Source organism: Dromiciops gliroides, chromosome 2 (genome assembly GCF_019393635.1).
Source record: "Dromiciops gliroides isolate mDroGli1 chromosome 2, mDroGli1.pri, whole genome shotgun sequence".
Taxonomy (NCBI): domain Eukaryota; kingdom Metazoa; phylum Chordata; class Mammalia; order Microbiotheria; family Microbiotheriidae; genus Dromiciops; species Dromiciops gliroides.
Genome location: NC_057862.1, coordinates 310,730,051 through 310,755,775, shown reverse-complemented (window position 1 = coordinate 310,755,775; position 25,725 = coordinate 310,730,051). Strand labels below are relative to the sequence as shown.

At 51.2% G+C, this 25,725-nt stretch overlaps 1 protein-coding gene across 2 annotated transcripts; it reads left to right on the top strand.

Moving 5' to 3' along the window:
* Window positions 1–322: 322 nt before the first annotated feature.
* Window positions 323–23,225, top strand: PCDH1 (protocadherin 1). Of its 2 annotated transcripts, none has more exons than XM_043982737.1 (5): window positions 323–414; window positions 8,894–9,747; window positions 12,273–14,468; window positions 19,603–19,822; window positions 22,301–23,225. In XM_043982737.1, exons 2-5 carry the CDS (start codon window positions 8,920–8,922, stop codon window positions 22,687–22,689), a joined length of 3,633 nt encoding a protein of 1,210 aa, XP_043838672.1. In that variant the 5' UTR covers window positions 323–414; window positions 8,894–8,919; the 3' UTR covers window positions 22,690–23,225. The 2 variants fall into 2 exon arrangements, with proteins under 2 accessions (XP_043838672.1, XP_043838673.1); XM_043982738.1 differs by lacking the exon at window positions 323–414 and adding an exon at window positions 635–834.
* Window positions 23,226–25,725: the final 2,500 nt, after the last annotated feature.

Below are 25,725 nucleotides of genomic sequence, written 5' to 3'. Positions count from 1 at the left end.
GCCCCACCCCCACGGTCCAGGGCGGCCACTAACTCTGACCACTGCGTCTTTGGGGGATTGGAGGTTATAGGGGGGTAGAGGTTGGTGGAGGACATTCCTATGTCATCGAAAACCTGATGGCACCCATAGGAGGGAGCTCCGGGGTCTGGGGGTAGAAATCATTGGTTAGAAAACCAAGAAGGGTCCCAAGGGAAATGGCGCTATACATTGGTAGCACACTTCCTCCTTCATTTTCATTTCGATTTCCCTTGGGGTGACAGGTGCTGGACCCCGGTGAGAGTCACGGGGCCTGGGCGGGGAGGGGGGGAGAAAGTGGTGGCAATGGATAGAATCCAGGGGGCAGTAGGTCTGGGACCCAGTTCGTCCGGAGTCCAGGAATCTAGTTCTCCGGGGATCCGGAGTCTCAGAGTGAAGGTGGGAATTGGCTGGAGCATTTGGGGCTGCGAGTGTCGGGATTTGAGGGGTGTTTGGGGTCCCTTTTGGTCGCAGAGCTGGTCCTGGAACTCCACCCCCCCTCGTGCGGGAGGGGGTAGGGGGGAGGAGTGAGGCGGGCAGGCCAGGAGGGAGGGAGGGAATGAGAAAAGGAGGGAGGAAAGGAGGGAGGGAGGGAGGGAGGGGGCGGGCCGGGCTGCGAGCTCCGCTCCGTTCGTTCCGCCGCCGCCGTTGCCGCCTCACACACTCCAGGAGCCGAAGCTCGGCGCGGACACGGAGCAGCCCCGGGCTGGTGCGCCTGGAGCCCGAGCCCAGTCCGCCTGAGCCGGAGCCGGAGCCCGAGCCCCGCCTGGAGCTGGCTCATGGACAGCGGAGCCGGGAGCCGGCGCTGCCTCAAGGCGGGTAAGGAGCGGCATAGCTCGAGTCCCCGCGGCGCAGGCTGCGGGGACCGAGCGGAGACCGGACCGGAGCGGCTATGGCCGGCGTTGCCCGGTGGGGGAGGGGAGTGGGTGAAGGATGGAGCGGGGAGAGGATGGGTGGGGGTACGGAGTGAGTCTGAGCTGGGGGATCGTGTCCCTGTTTCTGTCGCTGCCCCTGTCCAACCAAGATGTTCAGGTCCCCTGAGGCGGGTGCCCCCCCCTTCCCCCAGGGACCGGGAATGAGATTTAGTGGCGGGGGCGCTCCTACCCGGTTAAGGCCCTCAGGAAGGGAGGTGCCCGGAGCGGGGGGCACTGGTGGGCGGGGGAAGGGGCTTCCTGAGAGCACCCTTGCTACCCACCCTCCTCCGTTCCCCTAGTCTCCCACCGTCTTGGGGTGTGTGTGTGTGTGTGTGTGTGTGTGTGTGTGTGTGTGTGTGTGTGTGTGTGTGTGTGTGTGTTAAAGGGTGGGTGGGGGCGAATCTGCTTTGCATCCTTCCCTCTGGCCCGGCTGCCTGGACCAGTTCCCGCCTGGAGTCCCGGCTCTAGGAGTGGGCAAGGGAATGGATGCAGAGCCTAGAATCTGCGTCAGGGGGAAGGGTGGTTAAGAGCTTGGGGGCCAGGGATGGAGGAGAGAGGCTAGGGGGTTGGGATGCGGTAAACGCATGATTTTTTTTGCGGGGTACGCGCACTGCCGGCGTTTGGGTGGTGGGAGGGAGGTGGCTTTCTGAGGAGAGATCCACCGAGCGAAACTCCCCCTCCACAAACACCACCTCTCTAGCCCTCCCCCCTCAATAACACTTGTTGTCCCTCCTGTTCCCTGGGGCGCTTCTTAGTCCTTCCTCCCCCCGCCCCCCTTGTGAGATATATAGACCTCATATACATCACACAGTCTGATGCAAAGGCACCAGCATAAAAACATCTTCAGAAACACATGAAGACACATGAGGGTGAACACACACCCCAGCACTCCATCTCACATACACTCTAACATACAGTGCTTCTCTCTCACACACCCTACAGGCACACACACTAACACAGTGTTCACTTACACCTACCTATCAGCATACACCACAAGACACTGTCTTTCGCACACAGCCTCCTTTTTTCCCAGGTGACATTTCAGATGGGGGAGGGCTACTTTGGCCAGCCCCTCGGGGACCCTGTTCCTCTGATTTACCCTGTAGTCTCTCCTGCTTGAATCACGACATTGTTATAAATGTCAGGCTTGCCAGAGCTTTTGCTGCTGCTATTCCTCGGCTCTCTGCTCAAGATTAAGACTGTTGTTTCTTCTCGGCATCCAGGGCTTTTCTCCATGCGCCGGGATCCCCAACCTCTGTTTCTGATTTCCTCTTCCTCTAAGAGTCAATAGCTTGGTTCCTCTCTGCCTACAGTTTGGGCTCATCAGTCAGTAATTCTGATTATGGTACAGAGGGAGATAGAATAAATGAATAAACCAGAAAGTATTTGACTGCATGCTATGTGATAAGCACTGTGCTCCAAGCTGGGGGTACAAATACAAAAATGAAGGCAATCCTTGCCCTCCGGGAGCTTACATTCATTTAATGGGGGGAAACTGTCACACACAAAGGGGAACCGTGGCCTAGAAGAGATATTTGGTTTGAAAGTTACCTGGATCAGGAGTAGAACCATGAAGGAGTAGATTGATAATACTAGCTTAAGGAGGCAAAGCTATCATGGGAACATTTGCCCCTTTCTCTAAAGACTCAACTGAGTCCCTACACCCACGCCATACTCATTGGGCCACGTTTGGGACAAACCTTAAGAGTGGCCTTTAGTGCCTGGCATCTTGTCCTGGAAGGTAGCCCCAAGTGGCTATGTTACCCCTTCTCTGCCAGGGAATGGGTAAAGTGCTGACTCCCACATGCAGTTGTGTCACTACATTAGCCCAAACACACCTGTGTCACCAAGGCACACCTGGATTTATGAACTGGGCTTTAAAAAGCCAGTGGTGGCATGTAAAAGCCCTGCCCAGCTGAGCAGAAAAGACTCCAGAGCTCAAAGGATCAGTAATGCATCTACATGTGACCATCATTTTGAAGGATTCACATCTGAGCTCACAGAGGGACATGCAGAGTCATACTGGGTAATACATGGGACACACTTTCCTCTCCTGGCTTAGTTCTTTCTTGTTTTCCTAGGTTCTCCTTTGCTTGACCTCCATTTTCACCCTATTCCCCATTGAAATAGGAGACTGGGCAGGCTTTTCCCTTTTGCATATCACTGAGGGCTTTACCCCTCCCCCAGTGAGAAGGTGAAGGTTGGGGACTGCCCTAGAATGGGGCTGGGCTAAACCTAGGATGGGAGGGGAATTGAGGCCTGGGGCAAATTCGTCCCCTCCCCCACTTCCGGCCAGTACCTTCTCCTTTCCTCCTTCTACTCTCCTTTACCAATGAATGATCCCCCCACCCCATGCACCTCCTAAACTACTTTTGTGATTCCTGACCCATCCCTATCCAATCACACCACCTCTACATTCCTTAGTTTTTGAGTTTCCTCTGTCTGCTTAGATGAAATGCTAGGTTAAAAACTGCACTCCTGGTTGGGGCAGGGGATTGGGGGGGGGGGGGGACCAGGAAGGTAGTGTTCACATGGGAGTGGGGAGAAGTTGCATTGGAATCCTGATTATAAATTAGTCAGAAAATTTTGGAGGCTTGGCTGCCCCAGCTAAGCCATGATCCCCTCTTATTGTTTATAGTTTTCTAAAGCTCTCTGGAGGAGACATCTCCCCAGTCACATGGATTCCAGACAACCCCTGCCACATCAGAAGTTCTACCCTTGTCCCCTGTTCCCCCATTCCTTTCCTTTCCCCTCCCTTAGGCCCCCCACCTTCTTTAGAACCCATCTCCCCTGAGTTTGAAAACCCTTTGTTGTGAAAGAGGAAGGCAAGACCATCACTGATGGGTGGGACATATGACAGTTGTACAGAGTCCCCCTGGTCCAGTGACTGGGGGAATGCCAGATGTATGTTGTGGAAAGGTCTGATTTGTCCATTCAGCATAAAGGACAATTTCAAATACTAAGATACCTGCCCACCACAGAGAGGCATGTTGTGAAGAGAAGTCCGTTTCAGTGAGCACTGGAATAGAAAGCTTCCAGGAAAAGGGGGGCTAGGCTAGCACTGGAGGATTGTGGAAGGAATAGAGCCTGGGGTATAAGGAGGTGATGGGTGGGGTGTTGTTTTGTGGGCTCTAAAACAGAAGCCCAAACCATTGTGTACCGAGTACCCTGGGATTGAGATTGGGACTTGGGCGTGTGTCCAGAGGTAGGAAGATCAGCCTTATGGGAAATACAAGTTAGAGTCAGCCCTAAAGGACATAGAAAAAGAAAAGATCACCCTGGGGGGGGAGGGGCCTGCAGTAAAGGGGCCAATGTGAGTCTGGTTTATGGACAATGGTTCCTGTCTCCTGGGACCCCTGAAATGTGGGGCAGATCCAGTACCTGGAGCAGGGGATCTGTAAGAATTAAATCTAAGGGACTAAGGGCAGGAGGAAAATAAGTAAGGACTGGTCTCACAACTTTTCCTTCACAAAAATCACCCAGTGATTTGGTCACCCTTACTTCATGATCACTCGCTTTTTTTTGTTTCCTCTTTGCCCTTCTGCTTTCAATTTGTACTTTATCATTTTGTACTTGTTGATAACTTGTTCTGTAATTTGTCTTCAATTGCTTTGGTGTATTTTCACTATGCTCAAATAGACTAAAGCTCTTCAAAGAAAAGGTTCTCTCTCCTCCCCCTCCCCTTTGATTCTTTTTCTTTTCTTTTTTGTTTTTTAAATCAGTTTCTTCCCTCTGACTTGGTGGGAGTGAGGTGGGCTGGAGGCCTGAAGGCAGCCCCTATTTCCCATTGAAATTCCTTGTCCTTTTCTCCCCAGCCCCAGGAGTGATCAGATTTTCCTTTTTTCTCCCTTCCCCACCTGGGGCTTCAGGTTTTAGAGTGATTAAGGCATGTCCTTTCAATAATCTGGCCCCACTCTTCCTCCTCCTCTATTACCTTACTATGTCCAGACTTCTATTTCCAAGGTTGAATCTCTTGGCTGAATGGGAGGGACAGAGCTCTTGCTTTGAACCTGGGTGGAGAATGAGGGAGGAGAGGGAAGAAAATTTCCTAACAGCTTAAAAAGCTTCTGACCGGGGTAGATAACTTCCAATATCTTCCTAGGACAAAGTCCAGAATAGGAGTGGGGGCAGGGAGCTAACCAGCCACTTGTTTTATAGCTCCACCCATGCTAATGAAGCCAGTCTCTAGGCCTGTGGGCCTGTGTGTATTCATGTCCAGCAGTTGAGTTAAGTTTCCTTTTCTCTCTTAATCCTCCCATATATCAGCATCATTCCCTTTTCTAGGACTCTCCTCCCCGGTTGCAGGGAAGCTGAGGAGAGCATAGAGGCTCACTGCTTTTAAGTTCTCCACTAAGGATCAGCTCTCCCAATCCATGTCCTCGCCACTTTGCAAAGTTGTCTTTCTTGGTCGCCAGGCTCTCCTTCCCTTAATGTTTCACCCCCTATATTTTTAGTTAATTAATTAATTAATTTGTTGTGGGACAGTGAGGGTTAAGTGACTTGCCCAGGGTCACACAGCTAGTAAGTGTCAAGTGTCTGAGGCCAGATTTGAACTCAGGTCCCCCTGAATCTAGGCTGGTGCTTTATCCACTGTGCCACCTAGCTGCCCCTCACCCCTTTCTTTTTCTTTTTCTTTCTTTTTTTTGGGGGGGGTGAGGCAATTGGGGTTAAGTGACTTGCTCAGGGTCACACAGCTAGTAAGTGTCAAATGTCTGAGGCCGGATTTGAACTCAGGTGCTCCTGAATTCAGGGCTGGTGCTCTATCCACTGTGCCACCTACAGCTGCCCCAACCCCTTTATTTTTCAATCTTAAGTTTTGCCTCCTGTGGCCTCATTGACCTCAACCCCTTTTCTTAGAATTCCTCTGTCTGCTGCCCTTGTTGCTCTGATTCTCTCATAAAATACTGGGACAACCTGGGCCAGCTTGTAGGGTCTTAGAGCCTGACCTACCAGTGCCTCTCGTCCCGGGAACCTTAGGTTGTAGAACCTAACTGACTGCAGCAGGCCCAGAGGGATAAGGAGATTTCTGACCTTAAAACAAATTTGTTTGGGACCTGGGGAGATACGGGGGAAGGTGGGGTCCATGGAGGTTGCTGTTTCTGATCAGTATTAAATTCTTAGAACTGTTTCTCCTACTTCTTAAACAGGGGACCTCACCTGTATGTCTTATGCTGTTTCCTCAGTTCATGGATATAATACTAGATGATATATATACATATTCTCACTCAGATGCATGCCTTATGCTATTCCCTAGTTGTTTAGGCAGTGATCAAAATGGGGACAGATAGCCTTAAACCAGGTGTTTCCTGATTCCCTTCCCCTTGTCTAATCCTAAGAGTTGGGAATCTTGGGTCCTAGGGTATGTGTTGTGGTGTCAATAATGGAGGTGTGTTCCTTTGTTCTCAAACTAATTAAGATCAAGGTTTTATATAGAATACAAGAGAGGTAGAGGATATAGTCCCTGGAATTTACTGTCCAGGTAGGGAGATAACAATGACTCATGAAAGGCTAAGTAATAATAACACAAATAATAATGGGAGAGCTGTTAGTTGATTCATTGCTTAATAGGTGGTACAAATAAGTGCTATGAGTTCAGAGGAAGGAGGAGATTAGTGTGGGCTGGAATAGTGGGGGAAGCTTCTTGGAGGAAGGATTTCTTGAAGTAGGTCTTAAAGAACTGCTAGATTTTTCTATATGGGGAGGAGCAAGAAGGTAGTTAACCTGTATAAGGTGTTGAGGAAAGCTGGAAGATAAGAGTGTTGGGGACGTGGTTAATATGCTAATTTGACTGCATGTGAGGGTTCTCCTAGGATAGGAACTCAACCTGGGGCCTGTGAAATTTTGCAAAAAATTTTTTGGTAACTTCCGCTATAATCAGTTTCCTTTGTAATCCAATGTGGTTTTATTTTATGCATTTAAAAAAAACATTATTGTAAGGAGCCCATAGATCATACCAGACTGCCAAAGTGGTCCATGATACACACAAAAGCTTGGAAAACACCATCCTAGGAAATAGGAATAGATATGATTGGAAATCATGGGACCATAGAATTTATAACTAAAAGAGACCTTAGAAATTATGTAGCCCAGTCTCATTTTACATAGAAAGAGACTGAGGCCCCAAGAGTTGAATGAAGTGGTTTAAGGTTCACACTCCTCCTGTAGATTGGGGGTGGACCCTAATTGTCACGGCAAGGAGTTTGACCTTTAATGAAGTAGATTAATCTGGTGCCTCTTTTTGCCTAAGTGAGGGAGGGGGAGTAGTCAGACTGCAAACACATTGGTGTATTGGAGTTGGCCCTACTGGAGATTCAAGAGATGGGAGAATGGAAGACTGGGAGAAGAGTGGATTTGATGAAGGTCTTGGATATCAGGCTGAGTAGCTTGTTTTGGGATTGAGTTCGGTCCTTGGACCTCAGTCTGTCTTTTTCTCTTCCTTCCTTCCTTCATTCCTTTCTCCTTCCTTCCTTTTCCTTTTCTTTTCCTATACTTCCTTCCTTCCTTCTTTCCTCCCCACTAGTTTTAGGAGTTGGGTAGGATTCACATGAAAAGGAAATTGTCACATTGTGTGAAACAGAAACTAACAAGCCTAAGTATGGGTAACTTGAAGGGTAACTTGTGAAGTAGAATAAGGAGGGGACAGATATTGAAGCTGATAGAGAGGACCTGCTGTCTTCCAGGAGGGATCTGGGAAGGACTGGGTGTAGATGGGGTAATGGTGAGGGCAGAGAGGCAGGGAGGGGTGTGTGTGTGTGTGTGTATGTGTGTGTGTGTGTGTGTGTATGTGAAGGGCTGGCAGCTCCTCTCCTAGTTCAACCTGCTTGGGTCCTTAGTCAGGATTCTTGCCAGGGAACCAAGGACAGGCTAGGGCAGCTCCCTATCACTCCTAGCTCTGACCCCAATTTTGGCCTCTGCTCTGTTCAGAGACCCCTGTTCTAACCAGTCACAAGCTTGGCATGTATGGTTTCCACTTCCCATCACTAGGTTACTGGTCCCCTTTACTCCAGAAGTCACTCGCATTTTTGCTAAATTCATATTCATTTACTGGATGAGAGGCCAATGTGGATGGTATAGTAAAGGGTATAGACCAGGGGTTCTTAACCTTATTTGTGTCTGGTGAAGCTTAAGGACCCTTCTCAGAATAATAGGTTTAAATTCAGGAAATAAAATACAAAGGTTACAAAGGAAACCAATTATGTTGAAATGCAATAATCAAAATATATTTTCAAAAACAACAAATTTACAGACCCTAGGTTAAGAACTACAGGGGGGAGCTAAGATACCCCCCTCTCCCAAAGTCTCTAAGCTTTAAGAACTTCCCGACAGAATGCTATGAATGAAAATGCTTCCCCTTCAGGGCCCCAGCATCAGAAGTAGTGTTTGGTGGGTCCAGACACCAGAATGGGGGGCCTTTTGGACAGAGGCTCCAGGCACTGTCTTTCTTCTCTATCTCAGTATCTGGGTAATTACAGTGAGTAACTAAGTGGAGGTGCCAATGAGAGGGAGGTACAGAGTCAGAGAGAGGGGAGAAAGGCAGCTGAACCGGGGAGCTCCTGTCAGTTGGCTCAGGGTGTTTCTCCCGTGGGAGCTGCTTTGCCGTTCTGTTCTAGGGCCTTTTACCTGGATTTCCAGCTGCCTTCTCCTTCTGCCACCAAGCCACCTGCAAGTTGGAGTCTGGCTTTTTTTTTTTTTTTTTAAGTGAGGCAATTGGGGTTAAGTGACTTGCCCAGGGTCACACAGCTAGTAAGTGTTAAGTGTCTGAGGCTGGATTTGAACTCAGGTACTCCTGACTCCAGGGCCGGTGCTCTGTCCACTGCGCCACCTAGCTGCCCCTGGAGTCTGGCTTTTAAGCTGGGCCTTCTTGCCTAAGACTGGGCCAGGCCCAGGGTGTGGGGTCTTGGTTCTCCAAGGAAAGGCTTTGTTTGCAGCTGACAGTCTACCCTTGTATCTTTCCTCTTTCCTAGCCCTCCCGACCCCGCTGCCTGCCAGGATGGGGCCCCCAAGGTCTAGCCGCGGCTCCTGGTGGAGGCTGTTACTACCCCCTATGCTGCTGGCCCTGCTGCTCGCACCCTCCCCAGGAGCAGCCACAAGGGTGATTTACAAGGTGCAGGAGGAACAGCCACCCAACACACTCATTGGCAGCCTGGCTGCCGACTACGGCTTCCCTGATGTGGGACACCTGTATAAGCTGGAAGTGGGCGCCCCATACCTCCGAGTAGATGGCAAGACGGGTGACATCTTCACTACAGAGACCTCCATTGACCGCGAGGGACTTCGTGAATGCCAGAACCAGCTGCCCGGGGAGCCCTGCATCTTGGAATTTGAGGTGTCGATCACAGACCTGGTTCAGAATGGCAGCCCCCGACTGCTGGAGGGCCAGATTGAAGTACAGGACATTAATGACAACACGCCCAACTTTGCCTCCCCAGTCATCACACTGATGATTCCAGAAAACACTAATGTGGGCTCCCTCTTTCCCATCCCTTTGGCCTCTGACCGAGATGCAGGTCCCAATGGTGTTGCCTCCTATGAGCTGCAGGCAGGACCTGAGGCCCAGGAACTCTTTGGGCTTCAGGTAGCTGAGGATCAAGATGAGAAGCAGCCACAGCTTATTGTGATGGGCCACCTGGACCGAGAGCGCTGGGACTCTTACGACTTGACTATCAAGGTACAAGATGGAGGAAGCCCACCCCGGGCCAGCAGTGCCCTGCTCCGGGTCACTGTCCTGGATACCAATGACAACGCACCCAAGTTTGAACAGCCCTCATATGAGGCAGAACTGTCTGAGAACAGCCCTGTGGGGCACTCTGTCATCCAGGTGAGACCACAAGTCAGGTGAGATTTCCATACACACATTCTGATGGATCTTGTTGGGTGAGGCTACTTTAATGCATATGGTTGCCTCTGGTTCCTGACCCCTCATTCTACTCTGTCCTCCTGGGTGATTTCCCCAAATAGTCTTTCCCAGGTTAGAAGCCCACAGTTTGGGAGTCTAGACACTTGAGATATGCTCAGAGAGGGATATGCTAGCCCAGTGACTAAAGGCTCCCCTTAGCAAAACCCTGGGAACAGCCCCAGGGGCCAATTGGGCTTTTGGGGCCATTGTCTGGGACCAAAGGAGCCACCTTTCCAGACAGGTAGGTGTATCTCCTGCTGTCATCTTGGACTCTGGCCTCATGCCAGCCTTTGCTCCTCTCTAATTCCCCATGAGCTGTACCTTTGAAGTCAGGGTGCCAGGGAAGAATTCAGCCCTGTGGTCATTCTTCCCTGGACACCGTTATCTTCCCTAAGATAAATCTCCTCTTGAGATCTGAAGTAGAAGGAAGTTACCCCCACTAGAATTGTAGGATCCTAGGGTGGTCTGGAACCTTACAAAGAGACTCGGAGAGAGGAATAGGAATGAAAGAGAGGGACAGAGTCAGAAATGGGAGATAAATAACAATGGAAGACACAGACAGAAACTGAAGAGAGACAGAGATAGCACTTGAGAGATAGGGAGGAGACAGAAACTATGGGAAAGAAACAGGAAGAGGGTGTCAGGTATGGTATGGTAAAGAAACAGAAATGAGAAAAAGACAAAAATAGAGACCAAGAAGGCAGAAAGGAAGAAACAAGGATAGGTATGCTGCAGAGAAACAGGGATGGGAGAATTATAGAGACAGACAGAAACCAAGAAAGATACACAGATAGAGACAGGGTAAGACAATGACTGTGAGAAAGCCAGATAGAAACTGAGATTGTCAGAGATAGACAGTTAAAAGCAGAGTTAGACAGAGATGTACAGCCATATGATAGGAAGTGATTTGCAGAAGAGAAAGGAAAGGAAGAGGAAGTAGAAGAATGAGAACTTTCTAGAACTTCAGAATTTTGAGGGATGCTGAGATTAGAACAACAAAAAGTCTGGACCAAGCCCCTTGGCCTCCAAATCTGGGGGAAAAAAAAAGAAATACAGAGAAACAGTAATGGGGACATTTTAGAGCTAGACAGAAACCGAGAAAGATGCACAGATGGAGTCAGTGTAAAGGCAAAGATCTAGAAAGCCAGATAAGAAACTGAGAGACAGATGCCAGGGATAGATAGATAGTGAAAAACAGAGTTAGCTTAGAGATATACAGTCATAAGAAAGGAAGTGGCTCGCAGAGGGAAAGGGAAGGAATGGGGAACTAGAGAGAATGAGAACATTCCTGGGCTTTTTCAAGGTTTGGTGCTATTTTGGGGTGAGGGAAACAAAAAGTCTTCTTGGCCAACCCTCTAGACACCTGCATCTGGAAAAAGAACCCGAGAAGGAAATATCCAGGGGTAGCCAGCTCCTTGGGAAAGGCCGTTTGGTCCCAGAGAATGCTACCTGGGCCTATAACCCTGCCAGGCCTGAACCCACCCAATAGTTCTTCTTGCATCTACTCTTGTTCTTCCTCTGCCTTAGCCCCTGGTTGGGTGGTGCCCAGCTCTGTGGCCATCATGCCCGCCTAGTGCTCTGATGCCACCCATGTTTGGGTTGAGTGGGGCCTGGTTCGCGTCGGTGTTGGCGTGGGAGGGCGTGCCCACCATGCAAGGACAGACAGCCCATTGTTTGGTGTTGGGAGCCTAGCCTGTTGGGCAGGAGCTGCCAGCCGGCTTCATGGCCCTCTGCCAGCCCCTCCTCCCTCCTGACTGAGGGAGCCCCCAGTGGCGGCCCAGGCCGAGGCCCGGCTTCCTCACGTTGTTGTGCTCATTGGCAGCTGCCACAACCGGTTCCCCCGGTTTGACAGAGCGGTATTGGCTGGGCCTCTGGCACTGACTGCTTCCCTCTGACCCACATCCCCACCTGATTACTTTAGAAAGAAACCCCTTGCTCGGGGGACTGCACATGTATATACACACAGCGAGCACTCCCAACCTCCCCCCCCACCCCCAGTCCAGCTTTTCAGGTCCCCTTTCTCTGTCCAACATGGGCATGGGAGGCGGGGAATCCCCTAATAATAAGACCTCTTACATTTGTCTTCCACATTTTGGTTTTTTAAATACTTTCGCATATCATTTCACATTTAGTCCTCACAAGAGCCCAGTGAATTTGGCAGGTGTAGGTAGTACTGCCCTATTTCACCTGTGGGGAAACTGAGGCTCAAAAAGGCCCAATGCTTTGCCTAGTTACGTTGCTGGGTTTTGACAGAGCTGAGACTAAGATGCTAATTTAGGGTTCAGCTTTCCATTTCCCTACATTGTTACTTAAACCACCATACATCTCCTCTTCTCCCTCCTCAATTCCTGGCCTCCATCCCCATACTGGGGAGGGAGGCAGTGTTTCCCAGGTCCTACATCTTCTTCATCTGTGTTTTCTCACTCTGCTGTTCCCCACCCCAACAGGTGAAGGCCAATGATTCTGACCAGGGCGTGAATGCGGAGATAGACTATACGTTCCACCAGGCTCCTGAGGTTGTGCGGCGGCTACTTCGGCTGGACCGAGCCACAGGGTTGATCACAGTTCAGGGTCCCATAGACCGTGAGGATGTGAGTGTCCTTCGCTTCTTTGTATTGGCCAAGGATCGAGGGGCTAACCCCAAAAGTGCCCGTGCTCAAGTGGTGGTGACAGTGAAGGACATGAATGACAATGCACCCTCCATTGAGATTCGGGGCATCGGGCTGGTCACTCACCAGGATGGCATGGCTAACATATCGGAAGATGTGGCAGAGGAGACGGCAGTGGCCCTGGTGCAGGTGTCAGATCGTGATGAGGGAGAGAATGCAGTAGTCATGTGTGTGGTGGCGGGTGATGTCCCGTTCCAGCTTCGCCAGGCCAGTGAGACTGGAAGTGACAGCAAGAAGAAGTACTTTCTTCAGACCACCACGCCGCTTGACTATGAAAAGGTCAAGGATTATACCATCCAGATTGTGGCTGTGGACTCTGGCAACCCCCCACTTTCCAGCACCAACTCCCTAAAGGTGCAGGTGATTGACGTGAATGACAATGCCCCTGTTTTTACTCAGAGCCTCACTGAGGTTGCCTTCCCTGAGAATAATAAGCCTGGAGACCTAGTCACGGAGGTCAGTGCCAGCGATGCTGACTCTGGCTCCAATGCCCAACTGATCTATTCCTTGGAGCCTGAGCCAGCTGCCAAGGGCCTCTTCACTATCTCCCCTGAGTCTGGTGAGATCTGGGTGAAGACGTCACTCGATCGAGAACAAAGGGATAGCTATGAGCTAAAGGTGGTGGCGGCGGACCAGGGTAACCCCAGCCTTCAGGGCACGGCCACAGTCCTCATCAACGTGCTGGACTGTAATGACAATGACCCAAAGTTCATGTTGAGTGGCTATAACTTCTCTGTGATGGAGAACATGCCAGCCCTCAGTCCTGTAGGCATGGTGACTGTTATTGATGGGGACAAGGGTGAAAATGCCCGTGTGCAGCTCACAGTCGAGCAAGACAATGGTGACTTTGTCATCCAGAATGGCACTGGTACCATCCTCTCCAGTCTGAGCTTTGATAGAGAGCAGCAAAGCACATATACTTTCCAGCTAAAGGCTGTGGATGGGGGTGTCCCACCCCGCTCAGCCTATGTTGGAGTCACCATCAATGTGCTAGATGAAAATGACAATGCACCCTTTGTGACCGCCCCCTCCAATACCTCCCACAGGCTGCTGACTCCTCAGACCCGGCCTGGTGAGACAGTTAGCCAGGTCACGGCCGAGGACATTGACTCAGGTGTCAATGCTGAGCTGGCCTACATCATTGCGGGAGGCAACCCCTACGGGCTGTTCCAGATTGGGCAACAGTCTGGCGCCATCACTCTGGAGAAGGAAATTGAACGGCGTCATCATGGGCTCCACCGATTGGTGGTGAAGGTCAGTGACCGTGGGAAGCCCCCTCGCTATGGCACTGCACTTGTCCACCTCTATGTCAATGATACCCTAGCCAACCGCACCTTGTTGGAGAACCTGCTTGGCCATAGCCTGGACACACCACTGGACATTGACATAGCTGGTGACCCAGAGTATGAGCGCTCTAAGCAGCGTGGCAACATCCTGTTTGGTGTGGTGGCTGGTGTAGTAGCCGTGGCCTTGCTCATCGCCTTGGCCGTCCTTGTGCGTTACTGCCGCCAGCGAGAGGCCAAGAGTGGCTATCAAGCTGGCAAGAAGGAGACCAAGGATCTGTATGCTCCCAAGCCCGGTGGCAAAGGCACCAAAGGTCCCAAAAGCAAGGGCAGAAAGAGCAAGTCGCCGAAGCCCGTGAAGCCCGTGGAGGATGAGGATGATACAGGACTGCAAAAATCCCTCAAATTCAACCTTATGAGTGATGCCCCTGGTGATAGTCCCCGCATCCACCTGCCCCTCAACTACCCACCAGGTAGCCCGGATTTGGGACGTCACTACCGTTCCAACTCACCACTGCCATCCATTCAGCTACAGCCACAGTCTCCCTCAGCCTCCAAGAAGCACCAGGTGGTACAAGATCTGCCTCCTGCCAACACATTCGTGGGCACCGGGGACACCACGTCCACGGGCTCGGAGCAGTACTCGGACTACAGCTATCGCACCAACCCCCCCAAATACCCCAGCAAGCAGGTAGGCCATTCGCTGAGGCTTAGCACCCCCCAGCCCCCTCCCCACCCCTACCGAGGGGCCATTTGGACTGAAGTGTGGGAGTGAGAGTGGACTACTCTAATGTATCAGCAGTCACCTCCCAGCACGCACACATGCACACACACACACATATATATGTATCCCTGATATTATTGGGGGGGGGATGACTATGGATGGGAGGGAAGGGATTGACACTGGAGTCTGTACTCGCATCATTTTGCGACAGGGAGTTGGTGGCAGCCTTGAGGCTTCCTGCTTGACATAGTTGTGGGTCTTTTTCATGGACACCCAAATAGTGAGGTTTCTGAATCAAGCAAGGCCAGTGGTTTCCTAAGGATGGGGTAGGGGCAAGCAAAAAGTATTTTGTTCCTGACCCATGTGTCTGCCTCCACCTCCACTACAGGGAAGAGGCTCTGCCTGGTCTTAGCTGTTCCTGCCCACGAGAGATGGCGCTACCCCAAATATAGGGAGTGTGAGGGGGTGGGGTGGGGTGGGCAGGGAGAGGGGATGTGCATGAGGGCTGGCACAAAGCTTTTACAATTCAGGATCTCTGAGTCCAGAGTCACAGGAGGGTGGGTGACCAGACCAGGCTTCGTTTAGGTTCTGAGTTGGGGGGAGCGGGGAGGGCTATGTTACAGTGGATTTTACTTCACACACCACCTACTAGCTCCATTTGTGCCTTGTATTTGTGCTATATGTTAACCTGTTCCTCTTCCCAGGGCCATGTCCAAGCAGCCCAGGGGCTTCTCAGGGGCTGGGCCCCAGCATTCCTATATCCATCACTGAAAATAAAGTTCTCTATTTTTGGAGTTTTTGTTTCTTATTTTCACCTGGAACTGAGAGAAGGAGTGAGAGAGACTGGAAGCAGCCCCTTGTTTCCTCCCTTCCTTCCCATCCCATATCCCATCATTTCCCATTCCCCCCTTCCCTTATCATGCCACCCTAGCCTCTTTGTCTTCCCTACCTAGGCCCACCACCAGGGTTGGTTATTGTATCTCCGTCCCCCTTGGGCCCCCTTAGTCTCCTGTAGGCTCGGAGACTAAGGTCCTCCCTGCCAAGGAATGATGCCCACTTCACCCTGCCTCCCAATAGTGTCCCCTAACTTGTCTGAGTTCATCTAAGTCCTCTGTGGAATAGGGCCCTCCCTAACCCTCACCTCAAAGGGGGGGACTGTGCCCCTGAGATTCCAACTTCCAGGCCTAGCTCTCCTCATAGAGTCCTAACCAAGGTCTTGAATCGTTTGATCCCTTATACTTCCTGGTCTGATCCTCCCCCCCCCCTCCCAACCCGCATCCCACCTCAATCTAAGAAGATCCAGGTCCCAGATGAAGTTCCCAGTCCAGCAGCCCCAGGTGAGGGCTTTGAGGTTGGTCGGTTTAATGCTTGGGAGCCTCCTGGACTCCAAGGTGGGCAGAAGACCCTTGGAGAAATGCCCTGCTAGCTTGGCTGCTTTTCCTTATGTCCCCTGATGATCCTGCTTCTTCCCCTTACCTTATCCCATCACCCACCCCAGAAAGCATTCCTATTACCTTTTGTTCCCCACCACCACTGGGGCTGCAAGGAGGCTGGGGATGAGGGAAAAATAATGGAGGAGATGGGATAGAAATGGCCACCAAAATTGTACATGGGGATTGCTCCCAGAGGCTTCAGCCTTGTTCACCAGTGTGTGGTGGGACTCTGCCCTTGGGTGGGCGGCAAGGTGTTCTCCCAGCTCTGCCTCCTCCCTGCAGCCTTTTTCCTTATTCCTTACCGCTCTTTACTCTTAGCTTCCCAGCACTGCTCACGCTCACTCTCTCTCCATCTCTCACTTCTTGCCCCCTGGGTATGCCTTTACTTGCTCAAGATGTGTGTGGGGGAGGCAGGGGGGGGTGTTTTACTCAAGGCCTCGGTGAGGGGCCCTAGGTCCCAGGGGAGACTACAAGGTGAGAGAAGGCCACATCTCCATGGTGATGGGGAGGCTAGAGTCACTCCCAGGAGCCATAGACCAGCAGTTCCAGCCTTTGAATTCTGCCCACAAACTACTGATTCTCCTGTATCCTCAAAACATTCAGACCCATTCTCCAGGTTTGGGGATGGGTGAGGTAGAAGGGCATTTTAGCTCTGTTAGAAGGTCTTATTTCCATTCTACTTAGTATAAAACCTGGAGGGAATCCCACAGCTTCTCCTGGCCCTCTCCCCTGTTCTCCACTTCTTTTCCCTTTCCTTCTCTCTCTTCTTCCTTCATTACTCTTCTTCTCCCTCTTCCCACTTCATTTTTTCCCCTTTTCTTCCATCCCCTTCTGTCCCTCCCTAGTCTTTCTCCCTGTCCTGAGCTGCTCTTCAGATAGCTTTAATTCATGTTATCATCTTGTTTTCCTCCATTCCCTACCCTAAAACCTAAATCCATGTTTACTAATATTCTCTGAAACATCCAGCCTCATCCCAATGCTCAGTACCCATCATCGTCATCAAAAATACAATTATTTTATGCCTACTGTGTGCAAAAAAAGGCCCTATCCTATTTTTCTAGGTTGTGGGGGCGGGGGATGTATTAAGATGAGCTTAGGCAATCTGTAGTCTAGTTGAGGAGACAAATCTCAGAAGATGTCTGGGTAAGTGCCACATGAGTAGTACAGCTAATGATTGCTACTGGAATTGAAAGGAGTTACCAAGGGCTGGGGAGAATATGAAAGACTTCCCTGAGGGGCTGAGGCTTGAGCTGATCCTTTAAGGAAGGCTAGGATTTCAATATGTAGGAGGGCCTGGGTAGGCCATTCTCAGCAAGGGGAATAGGATGAATAAAAGGGATGGGGTGGGGAGTGGGAACATGTATGATGTATTAGGAGGAGGCTAAATATGTCCAACCTGGCTGCAGCAGAGAGTTGGCACAGGAGAGGGGTGGGAGACAAGCTCCAGAGCTGGGTTGGGGCCGTGCCAGAAGGCCTTGAATGATGGGATATGATTAGAATTGAAGCTAGCTGCAGGACATGAAGAGGCATGAATGGTTTTTTAAAAGGGGAAGTGACCCCAAATGCCTCACCAAAAAAAGGGGGGGCGGAAGTGACATCAGAACTATGTTTTAGGAAGATTAATCTTCTTGCTTTATGTTAAATGGGTTGGAAACAGGAAGAGGCGATTGTAATGATCTAGGACCAAGGTGGCAAAGACATGGGCTTGCAGTAGAGGTTGTGAGGAAGGATGGAATGGATTCAAGGGAATTTACAAGGAAAAAATGAATAGTACTACGTGACTGGAAACGAAGGGTGAAGGACCCTGCGTGACTGAGAATATTGGTAATTGATGAACAGGGACTTAAGAAAAAGCTGGTTTGAGGGGCAGAAATGTTTTGGTTATAGAGTATGAAGTCATGGTGGTTCATCTACATTATGACTGTAGAATTTAGAGCTTGAAAGGGGCCTTAGCTTAGCCTTCTCATTTTGCAGATGAAAGAACTTAGGTCCAGAAGGAAAGTAATTTACCCCAGGTGACACACACTGTACCTAAAAGAGGGTTAGATTTGAACCCAAGTCCTTTGACTCCATAGCCAAATTCCCTATTGACCTACATGATGATGTAGGTGATGTTTCATAGGTGATTGGAGATATGAAACTGAGGCTCAGGAATATTGATGTTGATTTGGTAGTCACCTAAATGGAAGAGATAGTTGAAGCTATAAGAACAAACGACTCTCAAAGAGGGACAGTGCAGACCATAGAATGAGAAGGTATATACCTGCACCTTAGAGAATTCCTACATTTAGATCCTTAACCCCCTACCAGCTTTCTGATTCCAGTCCTCTCTCAATACCCAGCTCTGTCTTCTATAGCCTTCAGCCTGAAAGGGCCAGAATCCATGACTCATTACTTTCCCCGATATCAAGACCTATATACCTAGGGAACCTTGGGTGGGTATTGCATTCCTAATAATGGAGTAATTTTGGGTTGGACTTCCTGTCTTTCTGTCCCCTGTTTCCTATCAAGTAAACCACCTCAAATTCACTACTTTATTTTTAAGCTCCACTGATAGTTACATTTCAGTTTCCTTGGATGAGAACTGGGATTTTGGGGAAGACAGAGATGGGAGGGAGAAAGGATTAGAGTCTATTTCTATGCTACCTTCCCTTCTTCTACCTTGTCTATCTTGCTTTCTCTGGCTCAGGGTGTTTCTGTTGGGTGATGACAGTGAGGGAATGACTCAAAGCTATGAAAGGGGAAAATGAGGGTGAAGACTTCTTAGCATCCTGGCTCCTCAAGACCCCTGTCTCTGTGGCCTTCCCCGACTCTTGATTTTTCCCTAATGCCTCTTCAGCTTCTCATTCCTAGTTGGTTGCAGAGTTTGTGGCAGTCCCAGGAGAGTGCTTGGATGGCTTATTGGTGGTACCAAATGCCAGGTACCAAACTCCCTTAGGCTTCTTGGTTAATCATTAACCCATAGGACTTTGTGGCTGTGAACAACTCCCAATACTGTCAAACCTTTGCCCCCAGCCCCATCCCTGATCTCTGCTTCTTCTCAGGCCTTCATTCCCCCAGCTCAGTACCTGGGGTGCACCATTCCTGCTGGGATTCCAGCCCATTCCCCATTGCTATAGGGATTCCTTGAACTTTTGGAGCCATTTTCTTAATGGTGGGCAGAGTTCCAGTGGGGAGTGTGATGCTTTCTAACATCTCTATGCCACAGGAATTGCTATATTGCCATTGGGTATAGAAAGTCAACCACTGCACTAGGAACCAGGATGTCTGGGTCCTATTCCTTACTCATATTAGATTATCAGCTTCTCCTTCCTTCCTTCCTATCACTTTCTCTTCCCCACTTCCTTTCCTTTCTAAGATCTAGGTTAGAGGGGTAGTAAAAAAGGATGAGAGGGAGAGGGTATAAGAGGCTCAGTGGGGGGTGTTACCCTTAGGTGAGCTTCCAGACAACAGACATGGGATGACACGATCAGAATGTAGAAGAACATGAGAAGGGAAAGGTAGTGGGGACTTTGCTGGGATTGGTGGCTTTGCTGGGGCCTAAACTTTGGGGAAGGGGGCTTTGCTGGCATCTAAGAAGGCTGGGCAAAGGGTGAGGGAACATGGCCACTGTGGGGCCCTGGAAGGGTTTTGGGCAAGACCAACTATAACCCTAACTCTTTCCACAGTTACCTCACCGCCGGGTCACCTTTTCGGCGACTAGCCAGGCCCAGGAGCTGCAGGACCCATCACAACATAGTTATTATGACAGTGGGCTAGAGGAGTCGGAGACACCATCCAGCAAGTCATCCTCTGGCCCACGGCTTGGGCCCCTGGCACTGCCTGAGGACCACTATGAACGTACCACCCCTGATGGCAGCATAGGAGAGATGGAGCATCCTGAGAATGGTGAGGACACTTAGAGAAGTGTGTGTGTATAAATGTGTGTCTGTGTGTTCCTAAAAAAGGGGTGAGGTGGATGGAGAAGAATTTCCTAATACTGATGATCTGAGGGCTTTTCTTTGCCATTTTGCTTGTGTGTGTGTGTCGGGGTAGTCAGGACTTTCTATGGTGGCTATTTTGAGAAGAGTGAAGTTCCCCATTAGAAGCTTCCTAATAAAATATGTTTTGTGTGACTTCACATATAGAATTGATATCATATTGCTTGCCTTCTTAATGGGTAAGGCAAGGAGAGAATTTGGAACTCCAAATTGAAAAACAAAAGAATGTTCTAAATCAATAATAAATAACTAGTGTAAAAGGGAAAAAAGTTGCCTCATAGCGAGACTGATGTAGAAACCTGAGGAGGTTGAGTTTGGTGAAGGTACTTTAGAATGGCAAAGAACCCAGGTGTAGATTCAGAGCTGTAAAGGACCCTTAGAAATAGAGGTCATCTAGTCCAACTTTCCCATTTTACAGATGAGACAAAATAAACCCAGAGTAATGAAGCAGTGTGCCCAAAGTCTTCTGACTATAAGCTCGGTGTTTTTTGAGTATGCCATGAAATACTGAAGGGATCCTAGGAGTGATGAGGAGACGTGATGAGAGGGAGGAGACCTTGAGGATGACCAAGGGGACCCTAGCAATAATGAAGGTGCCCTGATGTTAGAGAGACTACCCCAAGAATTGTAAAGGGGTTTCACTAACGATCAGAATAATGAGGGGACTTGAGGAAATCAAGGAAACTGGAGATGGCAAGAAGGCTCAGAATGGGGAGAACATTCAAAGGCTAAGGGACCCCAAGAATTGTAAAGGGCCCCTCACGCAATGAGAGGGCCTCAGCATGACCATGTGGCTCTGTTGCCTGGGTGGAAAGGTCAAAGACAGTGAGCACCTAGATCAGTTCTCTTGGGAGAGGGAGAAGGTGGTGTAAATGAAGCAGACAAGGAAGGAAATGGGTTGGCTCTGGGACAAAGGTTGTGATGTCTTCGGCTAGAGGAGTAAAGTCAGGAAGCAGCTCGAAGCAGCACTAGCAGAGGTGTGTGGAAGAGCCAGTGAGGGGAAAGGACATGGGGGAGAAGGTGTTGGGGTGTCTGTGTCAGGGTATTCGCGTTCAATATCAGCATGACTGTAGAATGGCTGTGTGTTATAAGGGACTCAGCATATGGAATTTAAGAGGTTATCCAGTTTGGAGCCAATCTTGGCCCTCTTGACCACCACTATCTTGAGTGTTTATCTTTTCTTTTGGGGGGACCAATGAGGGTTAAGTGACTTGCCCAGGGTCACACAGTTAGTAAGTATCAAGTGTCTGAGGCCAGATTTGAACTCAGGTCCTCCTGAATCCAGGGCTGGTGCTTTATCTACTATACCACTTAGCTGCCCCCTGGGTGTTTACCTTTCAAACCAGTTCTTACCCCATACAAAGTTTTATTTCTCCCACTCATCAGCCCCTTGGATCACTGCTTTGAGCACTCTCCACCTGCCCCATCTCGAATTCTTCCCTGTCCCTCCCAACACACACACACACACACACACACACACACACACAGAGTTCTCATGAGCCATCTCATCCTTTTTGTGCCCAAGCAGAGTCAACTGGCCAGAGCAGGCCGTGAGGCAGAGCCACCAGGTATGTGGGGGCAGCTCTGGGGTCCACACTGCTTACCCCAGCCCCTCAGGGTCAGGCTCTATTCTTCCCTAACACCAGCCCCTTCCAACCCTTGGGACCAGCATCACATTGAGAACCTTGATCTTCTCTCTCCCCCCCCACCCCCCACCCTGTGCTTCAGGGCCCCGGCACTTCAAGAAGTGAATAATGAGCACTGTTCAGAAGGCACCTCTCTGGGCAGGAGGCCAAGACAGAGTAGGGTGGTGCCAGAGGAGCTCCTTTCCTGGGCATCGGCCACCTCTCCAGCTATGTCCCTGAGGTCGACCCATAAGGGAGTTGGGGTGGGGTTCACTGCCTGCTGCCATCCCCAGGTGAGGGCAGACAGGGGGCAGCTGCTTCAGGAAGTTCTTGCCCAGTGCCAGCCATTTCCGTGGAGACCTGCTGCCCAGCAACCACATTGGCTACTGGTGATGTCAGGCGGCCAACTCCTGTTCCCTAGGGTTTTTGGGGTGGGGAGCTAGGGCAGGGGTGGTGGTGGAAGGGAGTGTGTGTGTGTGTGTGTGTGTGTGTGTGTGTGTGCGCGCGTGCGTGCGCGCGTGCGTGCGTGTGCTCTCGTGCCTGCCTTAAAATGACTGAATTGCATCCCCAACCCAACGTTATGAATAGGTACACTCACTGTAGAGGGTGGGATTAAGGAGGAGAGCCTGGCTCTTTGTGCGTAAGTGTATACATGTCTAAGTGAGTCCTAAGTATGGGTAAGAGAAGAGAGAGTATGTATTGGGTGTGGGTGGTGTGTGTATGTCCCCTTCCTCCTAACAGAATTCTGTTCTCTCCCTCAGACCTTCGGCCCTTGCCCGATGTAGCCATGACGGGCACATGCACACGGGAGTGCAGCGAGTTTGGCCACTCGGACACATGCTGGATGCCCGGCCAGTCCTCCCCAAGCCGTCGGTCCAAGAGCAGCGCCCTCAAACTCTCCACCTTCGTGCCTTACCAGGACCGAGGCGGGCAGGAGCCCGCAGGCGCCGGCAGCCCTAGCCCCCCGGAAGAACGCAACACCAAAATGGCCCCCGTCCGCCTGCTGCCCTCGTACAGTGCCTTCTCCAACAGTAGCCATGATTCCTGCAAGGACTCTACCTTGGAGGAGATCCCTCTCACCCAGACCTCGGACTTCCCGCCGGCGGCCACACCCTCTACCCAGACGGCCAAGCGCGAAATCTACCTGTGAGCCCCAAGTGAGCCCCGACCCACCTCCAGCCCCAGCTCACCTGCCAAGGGGGTACCTAGGTATCCCTGTCCCCACCAGTTGGTCCCTTGGGTGAGCCAATCCCAGGGTCCTTAACTTCCTACATGTCATCTCTCTTCCCTCCCTGGTCCCTGGAAGTAGACTCCAGTCATCCCCATACAAGTCCAGTCTCCCACTCTGGGAGACATATTTCCTCACATGGGGACCAGGCCTTGGATCCTCCATGTTCAGCACCTCTCCTGTGTCCAGCTCCCCCAGCCTGCCCACCTTGGGGAGCAGAAGCCACTGCAGAGCTCAAGTCCTGGGTGGGTCTCCTTCCAATGACTAAATTCCCTCCCCCAAACTTCCAGGGGACTGCCCCATCCTTCCAGGGGGGAGGGAAGGGAGGCCAAGGGCCATCCACCCTTAACTAATCCATGATCTCCTTGGTGGCTGCAGGGGTGGGGGAAGGTCAGGGCATTACCCTCAGAGCTCTGATATCAGGGTGGGGGTACCTCTCTCTGGAGATTTCCACAAGGGGGGGCACTTTTGGGGGGTAGGGTCTGGGAAGTGGGGGAGCCTCAAAGGGCTTTAGTTACCAAAGGTGGGGTTGGGTGGGGGGGGTGGGCAATGGAAAAGGTGGGAGGGCTCCCTCACTCATGCAGCCCTGAGGCTGCCTGCCTGCCCCATTCTCTCGTCCCAGCCCCACCCCCCACTCCCATCCCTGCTGGTCTTGCAGCATCTGTACATATGGACCTTGGACCTTGGAATGATGTTCCCATTTCTGCCTGATTTGCAACTTTTCTTGTTGTTGTTGTCTTTGGTCTAGGGACCCCCTGGGGGTGGGGGGCCTGCCTGTTGCCCCCCCCCCCTCCCCAGCCACAGTGCCCCTCCTCACCCTGGCCCTATTGTTCCATGTTGTAAATACTCCTGGGGTCATGGGAGATGAGGGTGGAGCTGGAAAGGGAGGGGAAAGGGGAGGGGGGAGGGGAGGGACACTGGCCTATCAGCAGAGCTGGGCTTTTATTTAATTTTTTTTAATACAAATCTCTATTTTTTTGGAACTGTTGCGCTGTGCCCTGGAAGGGGGGGTGGTGAGTGGAGGCAGCTGAGGTTGTCCCCCCACCCCTGCTTCCAGATTGGTGTCACTTGAAGGGTTCCCTGGCCTGGAGGGCTGGGGGAGCCAACTGGAAGGTGAGAGGTGAAGGGCAGTGTGCCTCTAACCTGGTTAGGCAGTAAGGGAAGGTTTGCTCAGGGGTGGGGGAAGGGCTGATCCTGGGCTGCCCACTGTCCCCAGCTTGGAGGGGAGGGTTCTGTGTCCTACTTCCATCCCCCCCCCAAAACAAACAAACAAACAAAACGCCCCTGCCATGACTCTAACCCTTCAGCCTGTAAAACCATCATTGCCTTTGATCTCAGGGGGCTGGACAGCTGCCTGAGCCCCAGGGCTCCCCTTCCTCCCCTGGCTGGACTCCCTGGGCTCCCCTTTGCCATGGTCACAGGACAGCCTTGGAAAATTGGGTAGGGACAGAGCAACCTGACCAGCCATGGCAGCCCCTTTGCCATTGTAAGAGGGGGAGCTCTCTCCAGGATCCCTGTTTTCCATTAGCAACATACCAAGGCCCTTGGCTGTTCTTTCTTCCCTCCACAGAACCCTCTCCCCCTTTCCTCTTCATCCCCCCCCTACTTTAGCCCAGCCTGCCATACCCCTATTTCCCAGGGGCCTAGGTTGGGGGGGTGTGATGAAAACTCAGGGTGGGGGCCCTGGACTAGCTTGGCCATGGGCCTGGGGCTCCAGGGATGCAGTGTGTGGAAGAGAGATGGGCTGCAGGGTGGTTCCGTGCCTTTGGGGGCTGTGCTCCTAGGCCTGGCACCAAATTCCCATTGCATGCCTCGCCCTTTCCTCTCTCCACAGAAGCTCACCCTAGTAAAAGCCCAAAGGCCGAGGCTCTGCCCTGCCCTCTGCTCTTCTCTGCCCTCACCTCCAGTCTTTTGGGTAATGGTGCTGGGGAAAGAGGGCTCTCTTTGTCTTCTAAGGCTTGGGCGGGGCGGGGTTACCCCTTGCAAACATACTTCTCAGGAGGGCCGGGTAGAGGGTTAAAAAGTGGGCAGAAATCCAACTGAATGGTTGGCTCAGGTCATTCCTTCAAGCTTATGACTTAGGGCCCAATGGGTGGGATAGGGATGAGGGAGGGAAAGACTGAGGGGTCTTCCCCCTCCCCCTCTCCTTGCACAGCCGGGCAGGTGCAATAGTGGATGTCAGAGTGAAGGGTGGGTGTTCATAGCCTGGGGGGAGAGGATCCTCCTGGGGACAATAGTCTGTGACTTAGAAGACTATCTTCAGGAATTTGGACTAGTGGGAAAGAAAACTGTAGTTTTAATCAGAATGAGCACCTTGGTGGGGGGTGGGAAGAAATGATAGTTTGTGAGACATTCAGGCCAGAGTATGGGGTGGGGGGAGACCTCAACTGTATCCTAAGGACTCTGCCTCCTTTATACTGGAGTCTCTGCCTGGGTCTTATGGAACCCTTCTGTACTGGTAACTTTGCTTGTGTCCTACGGAGCCCCTCACATTGGGGATCCTGCTTAGGTTCTAGGGAATCTCTTTGTATCGGAGACTGTCTTGATCTTAGGGAATCCCTTTGTCCTGAGAACTCAGCCTGTCTTAGGGAGCCCCTCTGTATTGGGGACTCTGCCTTGATCTTAGGGAGCCCCTTTGTATTGAACCTCACTTTGGTTCTGGGGGTTCCCTTTCTTTGGGTACTTTCTACAGTCATTAGGGCACTGGGGACCCTGTCTGGGTCCAGATGATCCTCTGGGCATTGAGGAGAAAAGGAGCATTTTGCACAATTGTTAAGCCAGAAAGAATGGGGTTGGTCCCCCCACCAGGGCAGACAAGCACAGAGTAGGAGCCATCCTCACATGCAGGGAAGGAGCCAGAGCCTCCAACTCTCTGGTAGGGGATGGAGCACTGGGTCTGCCACTGCTCTGGGGCAACCTGGGAGGTAAAACCAAAGGTGGGTGGGGTGGGGAGGGGGG

What these genes read in the sequence shown, in the direction of transcription:
- PCDH1 (XM_043982738.1), top strand. Translation starts at nt 795, where the DNA reads ATGGACAGCGGAGCCGGGAGCCGGCGCTGCCTCAAGGCGG. An exon ending in TGGGGCACTCTGTCATCCAG is followed by an intron (nt 9,748 to 12,272) that starts GTGAGACCACAA and finishes CCACCCCAACAG; the next exon opens with GTGAAGGCCAATGATTCTGA. An exon ending in GATGGAGCATCCTGAGAATG is followed by an intron (nt 19,823 to 22,300) that starts GTGAGGACACTT and finishes TCTCTCCCTCAG; the next exon opens with ACCTTCGGCCCTTGCCCGAT.